This window comes from Puma concolor, chromosome D4, assembly GCF_028749965.1.
Source record: "Puma concolor isolate L17-30 chromosome D4, mPumCon1.1.hap2, whole genome shotgun sequence".
In the NCBI taxonomy this organism is placed as follows: Eukaryota; Metazoa; Chordata; class Mammalia; order Carnivora; family Felidae; genus Puma; species Puma concolor.
The window spans coordinates 31,124,405-31,138,507 of NC_141679.1; the positions used below are offsets into that span (position 1 = coordinate 31,124,405).

Sequence of the window (14,103 nt, forward strand, 5' to 3'; positions counted from 1 at the left end):
TCTCTCTTTATCCTTGTATTTTGCCAGTTTCACTATATGTCGTGCAGAAGATCAATTCAAGTTACGTCTGAAGGGAGTTCTCTGTGCCTCTTGGATTTCAATGCCTTTTTCCTTCCCCAGATCAGGGAAGTTCTCAGCTATGATTTCTTCAAGTACACCTTCAGCACCTTTCCCTCTCTCTTCCTCCTCTGGAATCCCAATTATATGTACATTATTTTGCTTAATTATGTCACTTAATTCTCTGAATCTCCCCTCATACTCTTGGACTTTTTAATCTCTTTTTCTCAGCTTCTTCTTTTTCCATAATTTGATCTTCTAATTCACCTATTCTCTCCCCTGCCTCCTCAATCTGAGCTGTGGTTGCCTCCATTTTATTTTGGGGCTCATTTATAGCATTTTTTAACTCCTCCTGTTTCTTAGTCCCTTGATATCTGTAATAATAGATTCTCTGCTGTCCTGTATACTTTTTTCAAGCCCAACGATTAATTTTATGACTATTATTTTAAATTCGTTTTCTGCTATATTGCTTAAATCGTTTTTGATCAGTTTATTAGCTGTCGCTACTTCCTGGAGTTTCTTTTGAGGAGAATTCCTCCGTTTTGTCATTTTGGATAGTCCCTGGAGTGGCGGGGAACTGAAGGGCTCTTCCTCTGCACTGTCTGGAGTAACTTGCATTGGTGGGCAGGGCCGCAGCCAGACCTGATGTCTGCCCCTAGCCCACCGCTGGGGCCATGGTCAGACTGGTGTGTACCTTATCTTCCCTTCTCCCAGGGGCAGGACTCACTGTGGAGTGGTGTGACCTCTGGGCTACTTGCACACTGCCAGTCTTGTGGTACTGCTTCGTTGGGATCTGGCATATTAGCCAGGGTGGATCTGCAAGGTGCACAGGGGCAGGAGGGTCAGGCTCAGCTCCTTTTGCCTTTGGTGGTCCGCTTCGGGAGGGGCCCTGTGGCACTGGGAGGGAGGCAGACCCATCGGAGGGATGGATCTGTAGAAGCACAGCATTGGGTGTTTGCCAAGGTCTTATGTTTTTTATATCCTTGCTGATTTCCTATTTAGTAGTGCTATCAACTAAGAGAGGGATGTTGAATTTGTCAACTATACTAGATTTGTCTATTTCTCCTTTCAGTTCTCTCAGTTTTTGCTTCCTGTATGTGGATGTTCTGCTGTTTCTTGCACACAGGGTTGTTGTATTCTTAGTGGCTAGAGTCTACTGTAATGCACATTTTACCCTGGAAATATTCTTTGCTGTGAAGTGTTATCTTTATTTAGTGTTTTGCTTTTTCAGTTGAGCATGTTTCAAGGTTTATCTCTATTATAGTATATATCAATACTTCATTCCTTTTTATGGCTGAATTATATTGTAGTTTACAAATATGCCATATTTTATTTATCCAGTCATCTGTTGATGGAAATTTAGATTGTTTCCATATTCTGGCTATTGTGAATAGTGCTGTTATGACATTTGTACACAAGTTTTGTTTGAACATTAAGTTTGCAGCATATATTGAGAAGTGGAGTTGGCACAGGTCAGGCAAGGCAAATTAGTTTCTTAGCTTATTTTAATTATGTATAAGAGTCAATCATCTGGTAGTTAAGCTAATTATACTGTTCTGGGATTTGGCAGTGTTTTGTTTTGTTTTTTTTTTTTTTTTGTTAAGTAGGCTCCATGCCCAATGCAGGACTTGCACTCATGACCGAGATGAAGAGTCCCATGTTCTATGAAGTGAGCCAGTCACGGGCCCCTGGAAGCCAGTTTTTTAGAATACTGAAAGATCATTAAAATAGCCAGTTGGCCAGGCAAGCTAATGGTACTTGGAGATTGTGCTGTCTCTAAGAAGAAAATAAATTTGTTTCTCCCTCATTATAGTGTGAAGCTGCCCTCATAAAAAGGCATGATGTATTATTTCTTCTGGAGTTCCAAGGAACCTTTAATGTGAGGAAGAAAAAGTATTACACACCTAGCAAGGAAAGACAAATATGGAGGCAGCTCAGAACAAGTGTTATGCCCCTTCTTTTGGCATCAGACACCTCTCTCAGTAGATCCTTGAACCTGAGAAAATACTTCTTTTTGGAGCTGCCAAGAGAACTATTTGGAAATTAAAAACGAGTGGAACTACTGGCACAATGGAGTAAAGGGATGACCCCAAGAACCAGTTCCTTTTTCTTCTGGTTGGATCTTGAAAATCTGATTTCCTATCACTATTGTTTTGCACAATTGCTTGAATTAGTAGAAGCAAAGCTAAAAACAAACAAAAGAGGTAAAAAAAAAAAATGCCTGCACTCTACAATGCTAATAAAAACTGATATGTAGGCATAATTTTGAATTGGGAATTCTAGTTTACTGAAAATAAATCTTATTTTGGGTGACAAATATTTGAAGAACTGTACACTTCTGAACATTAATAACACGTTTCTTTTATCAACTTTAGAAAATATCCAGAACAGAAGAGTCTTTGAGTGGAGCTTATAGCAATAGTTTTCCTTAACTATTTATAATAAATTATGAATAATCACAGAAGATCATTTGCAGCATCAAACGAAAATATATTCAGATTTCACTTTGATAATTTCACCTTCAGGAAGTATTTCTGAGTGAGCAATATGTAGAGGGTCTGTTTCAGTTGCTTGAGATACACATTATGAACAAAACATAAAAATTCCTGCCCTCAATGGAGGCTTTTTAAAATTAGCATAAAGGTCCTTAATAGGCAGGCAGACAGAAAATTGACTCTTCCAGGGTCTCTAGATGTGGCATCCATGTTGGAATAAAAGCCCATGACCTGGAAAGGTCATTAGCCAAGTAGGGAGAAAGAAGCATTCATGGCTATAGCACAGACCATGGTCTCCAGTTAATAATGTATTATACAGGGAGTTGTCCTGTGGGCCTACCCCAGCAAGGGGACAGCAGGTAAAGCCTAAGTGTCCAATCATGGGACTTTGTCACCTGTACTCCCAATGAGTGACTCAGACTACCTGGGTGGACTTATTTCATCCTAATGGGTAGATGATCTTGAACTTAATAGCAAATCCAATCACAATTCTAAAAGAGTATATATAAAAAAGGGTATAAAGGAGATGATTCTAAATATCTTAAGAAACTGAAACTTAAGAAACTAAGAAAGAAGGACTCTTTTTATTACCAACTATTATAAAAGCAGAGTGAACAATAATCTCTTGATTATTTTTAGGGAATATAGCACTAACTAGATACTATCTTCTCTTTTTGCAGATGCATCTTTGCAAGGCCATTGGCAGCTCTAGAGTAATAATTTAACCGGCGTCTGATGTTCCATTTCTGTAGTCCTAGGTCATATTTTCCTTTTCTTGATTCAAATACTCTTCAGTGCAAAAATTCAGTATCAGGCTAGAAAAGGAATATTTTGGCTCATATGAGGTATACGGTAGCCCTGATCCCAAAAGGTGGATATGTTGCTAGTATAACAGAATGCAGGGAATGGGTCATGAGCAGCTCTGTGCAATATCTTTACAAATGGCAATTTAGAATATGAACAGATTTAAAATCATTAGGAAAGGGGTGAATTATCATATCGTATGTGGAGCACTGGATATTAATACAAAAGAAAAAATTGCATTAGGTCAAATGACGTAAAAGGAAGCACTGGACATATAGAGACCTTTACTTTGTATGCAGTTAAAATGGTGAATATTTTGCTCTATCAGTATGATGATGGATCCAGGTAGCAATGCTGGCAATCAGGGTAGTGAAGTCTTACTCAGCAGCTTGGTTCCACTCGGTATTACCATAGAATAGTCACTTACCAAAAGCACCTAGTCTAACAACCCAGATGTCAGCAGCTATGACTTTTCCCTACAGTTCACAGCACCAAAAAGGGGTGTTTTTGTCAGTCTGCAGTTTTACTGCCGGTGTGTCAAGCAGCTAGGCACAGTAAGAACCCAAAATAAAAATGCCAGAAGTTGTATCAAAGGGAATATCTGCTAGAGTTAAGAACATCCTTGTGTCCTGCCCCTTGAGAGGATCAGCCACATCAATTTTTAGGTCTGCATTAATGGCAATAAGGTTGACTAGTCACAGTGCCCAAGTGGTTCTCACTAGCCTTTCAGTGAACCAGGCCCAATTAGAGTAACCTCTATGAACTGAGGGCCCTACTGAGCCAGTAGCTTTGCTTCATGCAGCAGAGTGGGGGATAAATTTCCTCTGTAAGGGATAGCTGCTATCACCTCATGTACAGCTGAGATACTTCTGGGACCAGGACAGCTGTATTCTTAAATATACCATGTGCATTTTACACAGGTATGAGGCCTGAGTACTTTACATCTTATTAGCCAGTTAAGTCCAAGATGACACCCTAAAATTGGAATATCAAGTCAGAGTTAGGTGTCTAGTGTAAAAGAGCCCAAGAGTAAGCTAATGGCTGCTTTACAAAAGGAGTATACTTCATAGCCTCATTAGGGTATCAAGTCAAATAACCCTTCTCCCCCACCCCAAGGGCATCTCCTTTTGCTAGAAATTCCAATCAACAGAATGACAAGTCACAGAGACTTGAAGCCCAAAGTAGTCATTAAGGGCTGTGAGGCCTCAAAGTTATCTTCTTTACACACAACTTTTCCTGACTAGGAGAATCTCCTCTGTTATGGGAAGGGGAAGTATAGCATAGAACACATTCCTACTATACTTTAGAAATAATCCCAGTATACTGTACTGGCCTAAAGGGCCTCCTTTATTCCAAGATCAAATTCATTTCCCTTCTCTACTGTAAACCCTGCCCTAACAACATTTTCTAAATCTAGATACCCTCTAATCCCATGGAAATTGATAAGATGTTGACTTGGGCACTTGCATCTCATAGATCCAGAAAAGTTTGGACCCCTTTCCTCCCTCAAAGTTCCCCCAAATACTTGGGTGGGTGTCAATGGCCTTGTGTCCCCTTTGGAGACAGGAAAATTTCTCTCCCCTAAAGAAGCGAATGTTGGGGTATATGGAGGTAAAAGGAAGTGTGGAAGGAGAGTGGCTTCATGACATTAAACAAGCCACATTTACTTTAGTTGCATGAGGTATACTCATATTTTAACCAAAAAACCTTTCAACCTTTTGGTTCATTGAAAGCCCTGTTACAGGTGTATTATTTATTTCATTACATTGAAAGAAGGTGATTTTTTTTTAAATGAATTCTCTGATGATCTTTGAGAGACTCCTCCCAACACCAAACTTTAATAAGTGTTATACCCGCTGGCTGACATAAGCTTGGCTTACTCAAATAGTTTTCTACCTCCCCAGCAGAGGGATGGCTAAATTATGTTCAAAAGCAAATAGACTTAAACATTTAAGAGCTTAATAGAACAAAAGCTTACTTCTTAATTATAAAATGTTCAAATGGTAAAGATGGGAATGAGAATTTTGTTCCACATATTCCAGGCACCCTTTTATCTTATAAAAGCTGTGCCATGTTGAAGCATGATACCCAAGGTTGTCTTGGGTCATCTCTGTTTTATTCTGACAGTATCCCTGTAGTTTGTCAGGGAGGTCTTTTGTCAGAACTAGATACAGCATACAACATGAACATTCAAAGTCCACCAGCCCTATTTGAAGGAAAGGGAGACCCAGACAATTATGTGTGAGTTATCTTAAAAGGCATGGCTTCTTTCAAGAGGGCTTTCCATAGTATCTTGAAAGGAGTATCAGCCTGTGTGCATTCTCTGATATATATTCAAGGTTGCTTTTTGGATAAAGGTTTTCCTACATTCATATGTATGTGGTTCCTCTCTTGTGTGGATTTTCTGGAGTCAAATGGATTGGTCTTTCAGCCACAATGATTTTCCACAGTTATTATATCAACAGGATTTCCCTCCCTCCCTGAATTCTCTGGTAAATATTTAGGGTTGACTTCTTAGACAATGTTCCAAATTCATTACATTTATAAGATTTCACCACTGTGAATTCTCTGATGTATTCTGAGGTTTGATTTCTGGCCAAAAGTTTTCCCACATTTATTACACTGAAAAGGTTTCTCTCCTGTATGAATTCTCTGATGATCATTAAGGATTGCCTTCCGGACAAATTTTTTCCCACATTCATTACATTTAAATGGTTTCTCCCCAGTATGAATTCTTTGATGCACTCTAAGGGTTGATGTCCGGGCAAAAGTTTTCCCACATTCATTACATTTAAAAGGTTTCTCTCCTGTGTGTGTTTTCTGATGTTGAATGAGATGGTCTTTTCGCCAGAACGATTTTTCACATTCGTTACACTGATATGTTTTCTCACCACTATGTGTTCTCTGATGTATTCTGAGGTTTGACTTCTGACCAAAAGTTTTCCCACATTCATTACACTGAAAGGATTTCTCTCCTGTGTGAATTCTGTGATGATCTCTGAGGGTTGACTTTTGAACAAAAGTTTTCCCACATTCACTACATTTATAAGGCTTCTCTCCTGTATGAATTCTCTGATGTCCCCTGAGGGTTGACTTCTGGACAAATGTTTTCCCACATTCATTACACTTATAGGGTTTTTCTGCTCTGTGAATTCTCTGATGTGTACTGAGGTGTGACTTCTGGGAGAAGGTTTTTCCACATTCATTACATTCAAATGGTTTCTCTCCTGTGTGAGTTCTCTGATGTTGAATGAGATGTCCTTTTTGAAAGAAAGATTTACCACATTCATTACACTTATAGGGTTTTACTTCAGAGTGACTTCGCTGTCGTACTTTGTGGGCTGATATGTGGTAGGATTTCCTATCTTCATGATATTCAAAGGATTTATCCCCAGTTTGTCTTCTGTCATTACATACTAATGAGTTCTCTTCTGTGACAGGTATCTGAGGTTGAGTGAAGTATGACTTCCTGTAGAAATTATTCCCACTTGCATTACATTCATGTTTCACAGCTATGTTGAATTTATTGTATTCCTTGAGAGCTGACTTCTCACAGAAGGATTTCCCACATTGGTTAAGATGAGGGTATTTCTCCCCTGTCCCAGTTGTTTTATAGTTAAAGACAGTTGTTTTTTCATTTTTCCCCCTAAATCCATCATTTTTATAGGATTTTTCTCCTGTGTGAATATTCTTATGTGTAACACAGGCAGCCTCATCATAGATGGTTTTTCCAATTTCATTATATTTAAAAGCTTGCTCCAACGTTTGACACTTTTGACTCTCAGGAGGATTTTCCTTATAACTGAAAGCTTCCCCACTTCTATTATATTCATATAACTTCTCTCCAGTGTGATTTCTCTCAAACTTAATTTTGAAAGACAAATTTTCACATACACTACAGCAATCTGGTTTTTTTGTTGAATAGTTTCTATTATTAATGATAAATTGGGAAATATTTTGCAAATTTACTCCCCATGAGTCATATTTACAGGACATTTTTGTTGAAACAGGAGCTATGTGCAGATTAAACTGTTTTCCCAAAATTTCCTCTTCCTCTCCAGTCAATAGTTTATTATCAATGGATATTACTTCCTGAAAGTGGTTGTCTTTGATTTTCTTGTTCCTCTTGATCAGGTAATCATCTCTGTAATCTTCTAAAATGGAGATAAATTGAAAACATCTTATAAATCTTACATTTCTTATGGCTGGGACACAGACATATAGCTTATATTATATTTCACTTTTTGTTTTTTTTAAGATTAAATAATTTATTTGTGTGTATATCTTCACTCTGCTTTAAAAAACAATACAGTGAAAATGAGAGAGGAAACTAGTAATAAATACATATCTTTATTTGGGTTGTAATAAATTGGATTTTCCTACCAGGGTGGAGAATGATAAAATTGAATAGACTTTTACAGGAGTGGTTATTTTAGGGAGCAGGAAAATCAGATAATGGGATGAACCCAACTGGACTATATAAACTTAAGTACAAAAAAAATTAGTATTAATTAAGTAACAAAAAAATTAGGAGATAATGAACACTGATGGGCTAGGCCCGACAGAAGAAGAGTTTGCTTTGAGGAAGTATATTATATAGCCCTACACTATTAGAGGCCATACTGGTAAAATACTCAAGAGTCTATGCTTCCAATTTGATATCCCTTATTTTCATTAAATCCTTCAACATCAAATTAAAATTGAGTACAAGATTCCTTATGATTAAGAAGTTTATAGCTCAGACTCTAACCATCTTATAAGTTATGGAAATACAAACAAGTGAAAAAAGATGAAAGAAAAATCCATTTTTGCAACTAAATTAGATTCACTGCTCAATTCCTGCTGTGGTACCTTTATCAAAGTTGAATAAGTGTACCTGATCACCTCATCCTAATTTTCCACATTTCAATCTGATGTGAGGGGTATATTTTATATATGTATGCAAGTATGTACGCTCTGTGGCCAGTGTGGGGCTTGAACTCTGGACCCCGAGATCAAGAGTCACATGCTCTATTGACTGAACCAGCCAGGTATTCCAAGGGGTGCAATTTTAAATGGAGTATCATGGAAGGCCTTACTGCAGAGATGGCACTTAAGAAAGCTCCAAATCATTTATGAATTCTAGATGCTCTTCCTTTGAGGCTTTTATGAGTTGTAAATATCATTTATTTTTGGTTCATCTCTTCACTCTCTTAAGTATGAAACATGATTTACATCTGCATAAAACTTATATGTGCAATTTAACAGTACCGAGTGAACACTGGTGTAATTAGAAACCAGGTCAAGAAACAGAACCCAAAATGGCTCTGCAAAAATCCCTATTTGTCTCTGCCCAGTTACAACTTATTCATGCTTAAGAGTTCATACTCTCCGAATATTTATATAATTGTTTCCTTGGCTTTCTTTGTAGTTTTACCACCAAAAAATGAATTCCTAAAAATGTAATTGAGTTTTGCATTTCTGACATTTACATAAATGTAACCATACATGCATACTTATATTGTTTGGTTTCTTTTGCTTAATATTATATAGCTAATTATCCCTTAAGGAATACAACTATTTTTTCATTCTACTGCTGATGCACCCAATTTTAAACAAAAACAAACAATATTGCCACAAATACTGTTTTCTTTATCCTAGAGAATACAATCAAGCCTTTCTGTAGGGTATACAGTTAGGAAAGGAATTCCTTGGTTACAAGTTATATAGAACTTTACCATGATTTGATAACATCCTTCTGATAACACAGAGGTTTTACCAATTTACATTTTCCATTAGTGAGTAAGATTCTTTAATATTTCACATCTTCATCAGGACTTGGCTTTGCCAAACTTGTTAATGTCACCTCATACATCTCTCATAACACTTTATATTTTATGTTGCACTCCATGAAAGCTAATGAGACTGAACACATTTTCAAAGATTTAATGGCCATTTGAAAGTTCCTGTTCAGTCTTTCACTTATTTTTTAGTTGGGTTGCCACCTTTTCCTATGTTGACTTATGGAAGTTTTTACATTTTCAGGATACTTATCCTTTCTAGGTTACTTGTACTATATACATATTCTGCTACTCTGTGGCTTGTCTTCTCATCCTTTTAGTGGTATCTTTTATAAACAAAGTTCTCAATTTTAAAGTAGTCAAGTTTATTAATCGTTTTCTTTTGATTGGTGCTTTTTGCACCTTTGAGCCTAAAAGAAAAGTCTTGAAATATAAAGGTTTTTATCACCAAACTGACCTTCTGGAGTCTAACCACCCCTACAGAATTCTATCTGCTAGTGCTCAGTAACTCACCTTGGTGGCTCTGGTTTAAGAATTCTTCTTCTAAGAACCAAGGCTCCTCTCCTTGCTCCAATTTGAAGATTACTGCTGGTTTGAAAATGCAGTTCCCTGTAAACAGGGAACAATGGAGTACTTAGGACAGATGATGAGCTTTTTAGTCTCCAAAAGTGTAAAAAAGATAGAGCTTCAAGAGCTGCATCCTGAAGATCCTGGTTTGGATTTATCATGGAGAGCTGACAAAACGCTCCTTTTATCTTCAAAAGGGCATAGCTAATAATTTTATATTCCTGAATGAAATGCTTAAATAACATTAAAATCTAAATAAAGTATTCATGTGTATTGGTGTATAAAAAGGAAATACTTTCCATGTGGTGTGATGAGGGTAAGTTACACTTATATGCTCACCCACTGAGACGAGGTTGTTGTAGTTCTCCAGCATCACATCTCTATACAGGGTCCTCTGAATTGGACCTATTTGCTGCCACTCCTCCTGGGTGAACTCCACAGTCACGTCCTTGAATGACACTGATGCCTGCAACAGTACATTTCTGCTCAATGTGAAGTGTTCATAATTAGGTAACAAAGAAAATACCCCTAAAAACCATTCTTATGTTTACTGTAAAGAGTTTAAAATGAATATAAAGGACGCTTTTTTGAATCTAATTTTAACTTTAATTTTTTGAAATGTTTATTTAAGGGGGGGAAGGAGGAGGGGCTCAAACGGAGGGAGAGAGAGAATCCTAAGAACACTGTCAACATAGAACCTGATGTGGGACTTGAACCCATGAACTATGAGATCATGACCTGAGCTGAAATCAAGAGTCAGATGCTTAACTGACTGAGCCACCCAGGCACCCTGATAATTTTAAGTTTGTTTCAGAACTACTCAACTAGTAAAAACGTTCAAGAGTTGATGCTCAACTGACTGAGCCGGCCAGGCACCCCTAACTTAATTTTTGTATTTTTATGAGTTCTACACATGTACTATCAATAAGTATATTAGTAAAACTTTTGTCTTAAAATTTTTTAAAGCACAAATGATAAATTTCCTCCAATTTTTATCCCACACCCCAATATACTACCCTGGGTATATTCTACAGTAGGGGCCAGCAAATTATGACCTGTGGCCAAATCCAGCTTGCCACTTTTTTAAATAAGTTTTTATTGCAACATAACCACACACACAGCCAATCATTCTGTACTGTTCATGGTAACTTTTGTGCTGTAACAGCAGAGCCTAGTACTCCCATCAGAGACCTTAGGACTATAAAATGTGAAAACATTTACTATCTGACCCATTAGAGGCAAAGTTTGCCAACCATTGGGCTAAACCAGTCCAATTAAAGGAAAGGTTAACAACTTAAAAACAACAACCCCCCCCCCCAATTAATAGAGAGGGATATATTGTAGATTGAAAATAACAGAATGGAAAAAAATACACGTAATTATGAGGCAAAAGTAAGTTGGATGGTTATATTAACATGAAAAAAAATAAAGGTAAGAAAGTATGATAAAACATAATAACAATTTATGATCCTTTTAACAGAAGATATCATAATTTGGTATGCATTTGAAAGCACAGCTTCCAAATACAGTCAATCCTAATTATTCACTGATTCTGTATCTGCAAATTCACCTAAAATTTACTTCTAACCTCAATAGTTATGATTTTGCAGGATTTATGGACACTTGCCGAATGGTTAAAAAAATTTGAGTGCCCAGCACATGTTTTTCCAGCTGGAACTGAACAAGATAATGCTTTGACAGATGTTTTTTTTGCAGTCTATTTAGTGCATGCTTGGCATTTTTGTGCTTTTTCTTAGCGTTTTCACTTTTTAAAATGCTCCCCCACCCCTGCGTAATGCAGAAATGCGGTCTAGTGTTCCCAAGAGCAGGAAGTTTGTGATACGCCTTAGGGAGAAACCAAGTGTGTTAGATAAACTTTGAGAATTAATTATCATGCAGATGGCTGTTAGTTCTTGCTCGTGAATCAACAATATATTAAATAAGGTATTTTTAAACAGAAACACACATAAAATAAGACTGCATATTGAATGGTGGACCAAAATGTTGTGACTGGAAACTCACAGGAACTTAACCCTGTACTTCCCCTAGGAACAATGATTCAGTATTTGCTAATTCAGTGCTCATAGTGATTTTATAGAAAATAACCACTGAGAATAGGGAGAATCAACTATGTATAAACAAAAGTTAACAGAAATGTTATAGAGGGATCCATAATTATAACTGGTGATTTCAACACAACTCTCAACTCGGAGGGCAAGCAGAAAAAAACAAAACAAAACAATAGAGATTTAGAAAGAGATCAGCAACAGCCAAGAGGAAAAATCTGGCCCACTGTTTTTCTTCATTTAAAGAAAAAATTAATCTTTATTTATTTTTGAGAGAGACAGAGCATGAACAGGGGAGGGGCAGAGAGAGAGGGAGACACAAAATCTGAAGCAGGCTCCAGCTGTAAGCACAGTCTGATGTGGGGCTTGAACTCATGAACTGTGAGATCACGACCTGAGCCCAAAGTTGGATGCTTAACTGACTAAGCCACCAGGTGCCACTGTTTTCATTTTGTAAATAAAAATTTATTGGAACACAGTCATGTTCATTTGTTATGTTATCTATGGCTGCTATAGCCCTACAACTGTAGAGTTCAGTATTTCTAGGGATCCTATCTCACACAAAGCCTACTATGTGACATTTACAGATAAAATTTGTTGACCACTGACACAGAAGATTTACATGACATAAATAACAAATTTAAGTAACTGAAACATATAGGATAATCTAATCAAAATATTTTCTGGCGCATTTTGTATATTAAAAATAAAAACAGTAAGTCTCACCAAATTAGAAAAGATTACAAACATATAGTTTGACTTTGGCTTTTAGTTCAGAGATATAGAGAGCTGAAAAGAGCAGCATTAACATCCTTAAAACAAGAACAAGCTGGGCAGGTTGGAAATTAAGGTATTTAAAAAAAAATCATCAGATAAATGAAACTGCATAACAAATAGCTTGAAATGAGGAGAGAGATAAGCACTGTAGGGAGAATCAGAGCCCACCTGTTTGCTTACTGGACCTTATGCTACCAAACTTCACATAAGATAATAGGAAGATAAAGGTAGAAAAAATTTAACAACCTGCTAAAGACCCATGTGCATAATGTTAGAGTGTGAAGTCCCTGGGGATGTGTGTCACAGACATAGTGTGATTTGTACCTTTTTGTGAGATTTTCTCCAGGAACCCAATATGTCACAGAGAGGATTGGGGCACAATTAAGAGGAAGTCCCTTTCTGCCCCATGTGATGCTGGCTAGTATAGGGGGAAAAGAGTTATTGTTTAAATCCACTCAGATCCATATTGCTTATTTCCACTACAGAACACTTAATCTGTAAGGGAAAAGTAAATAAAACACACACCTTGAGGCCACTGATCGTATCTTTTTGTGGTAAGGGAAGAGCAATGGCAGACGCTACCAAAATGTTGCCCAGACCCATATGCCCTATTTTTCCCAAGTAATAAAATGGTGAGATGCAAGTTCTTAGTGCCTAAGACTGAGGTTAAATTAGAAGATGAGTCCCACTTCCAGAGAACTGTCATTATTTGACCTGTTTGGAACATTCCACTCATAAGGCTATCTTCATTTGACATGACTTAAAGCTCACACCCTGCAAACAGCATTTTCTCTGAGGACATGACATTAGTTAATGAAAAAAAAAAGGGATATTGTTTACCATCACAGCTACTTTAGGCAGTTTATAACAATTAAGGAAAACAGTCTAATTAAAAGCTTAAAGGGAAAAGCTGGAACATGGTATATCCAGAAGGGGCTTTGAAAAGCTCAGACATATCTCTGGGAATGTAGAAGGTGGCACACATCCTCTGGGCTATGTGCATATTCAGGAAAATATCTGAGAAGGTACTAAATTTCCCTCTGATTAACCTTGAGACTCTGAAAGAAAAGTGAAAGTGAATACAAAATATCAAGCTACCGTTGAAGGCATATGCCAACATATAGAGCATCTTGGCAAAGACTGGAGACTTACTGGTTACAAATATTTAAGGAAATCATTGTGCAATTGCTGATATTTAGCTAATGGAGTGGAGACTTTAGTGGCCACATATGACAAAGAATATAGGTTGTAAATATTCTGTTCAACAGAGTCACTAAACAAATAACAGCAGCAGCGGTTGGTGATATTCAGGTGATATATGACATACATATTTTAAGATTTTACTTATTTATATATTTTTAAAGTTTTTGCTTATTTATTTTGAGAGTGCACATGTAAGCAGGGGAGGGGCAGAGAGAAAAGAGAGACAGAAAATCCCAAACAGGCTCCAGTGCAGAGCCTAACACAGGGCTCGATCCCACAAATCATGAGACCATGACCTGAGCTAAAATCAAGAGTTGGATGCTTAACCGCCTAAGCCACCCAGGCGCCCCTAAG

At 37.2% G+C, this 14,103-nt stretch overlaps 1 protein-coding gene and 1 long non-coding RNA gene across 2 annotated transcripts in view; one reads left to right on the top strand and one right to left on the bottom strand.

Moving 5' to 3' along the window:
• Nucleotides 1-289: 289 nt before the first annotated feature.
• LOC147574795 (uncharacterized) lies at nucleotides 290-8,850 on the top strand. Its single transcript, XR_015243514.1, has 2 exons — nucleotides 290-2,261; nucleotides 3,233-8,850. It is a non-coding gene; the product is annotated as an uncharacterized LOC147574795 (long non-coding RNA).
• ZNF510 (zinc finger protein 510) overlaps nucleotides 5,431-14,103 on the bottom strand; it is a 31,936-nt gene continuing 23,263 nt past the window's right edge. The window contains exons 3-5 of the mRNA XM_025931578.2: nucleotides 10,043-10,169; nucleotides 9,650-9,745; nucleotides 5,431-7,510 (exon numbers count right to left, since the gene is read on the bottom strand). Coding sequence (XP_025787363.1) covers nucleotides 5,898-7,510; nucleotides 9,650-9,745; nucleotides 10,043-10,169 — 1,836 coding nt within the window. The 3' untranslated portion in view covers nucleotides 5,431-5,897. The remainder of the gene's footprint in view (nucleotides 7,511-9,649; nucleotides 9,746-10,042; nucleotides 10,170-14,103) is intronic.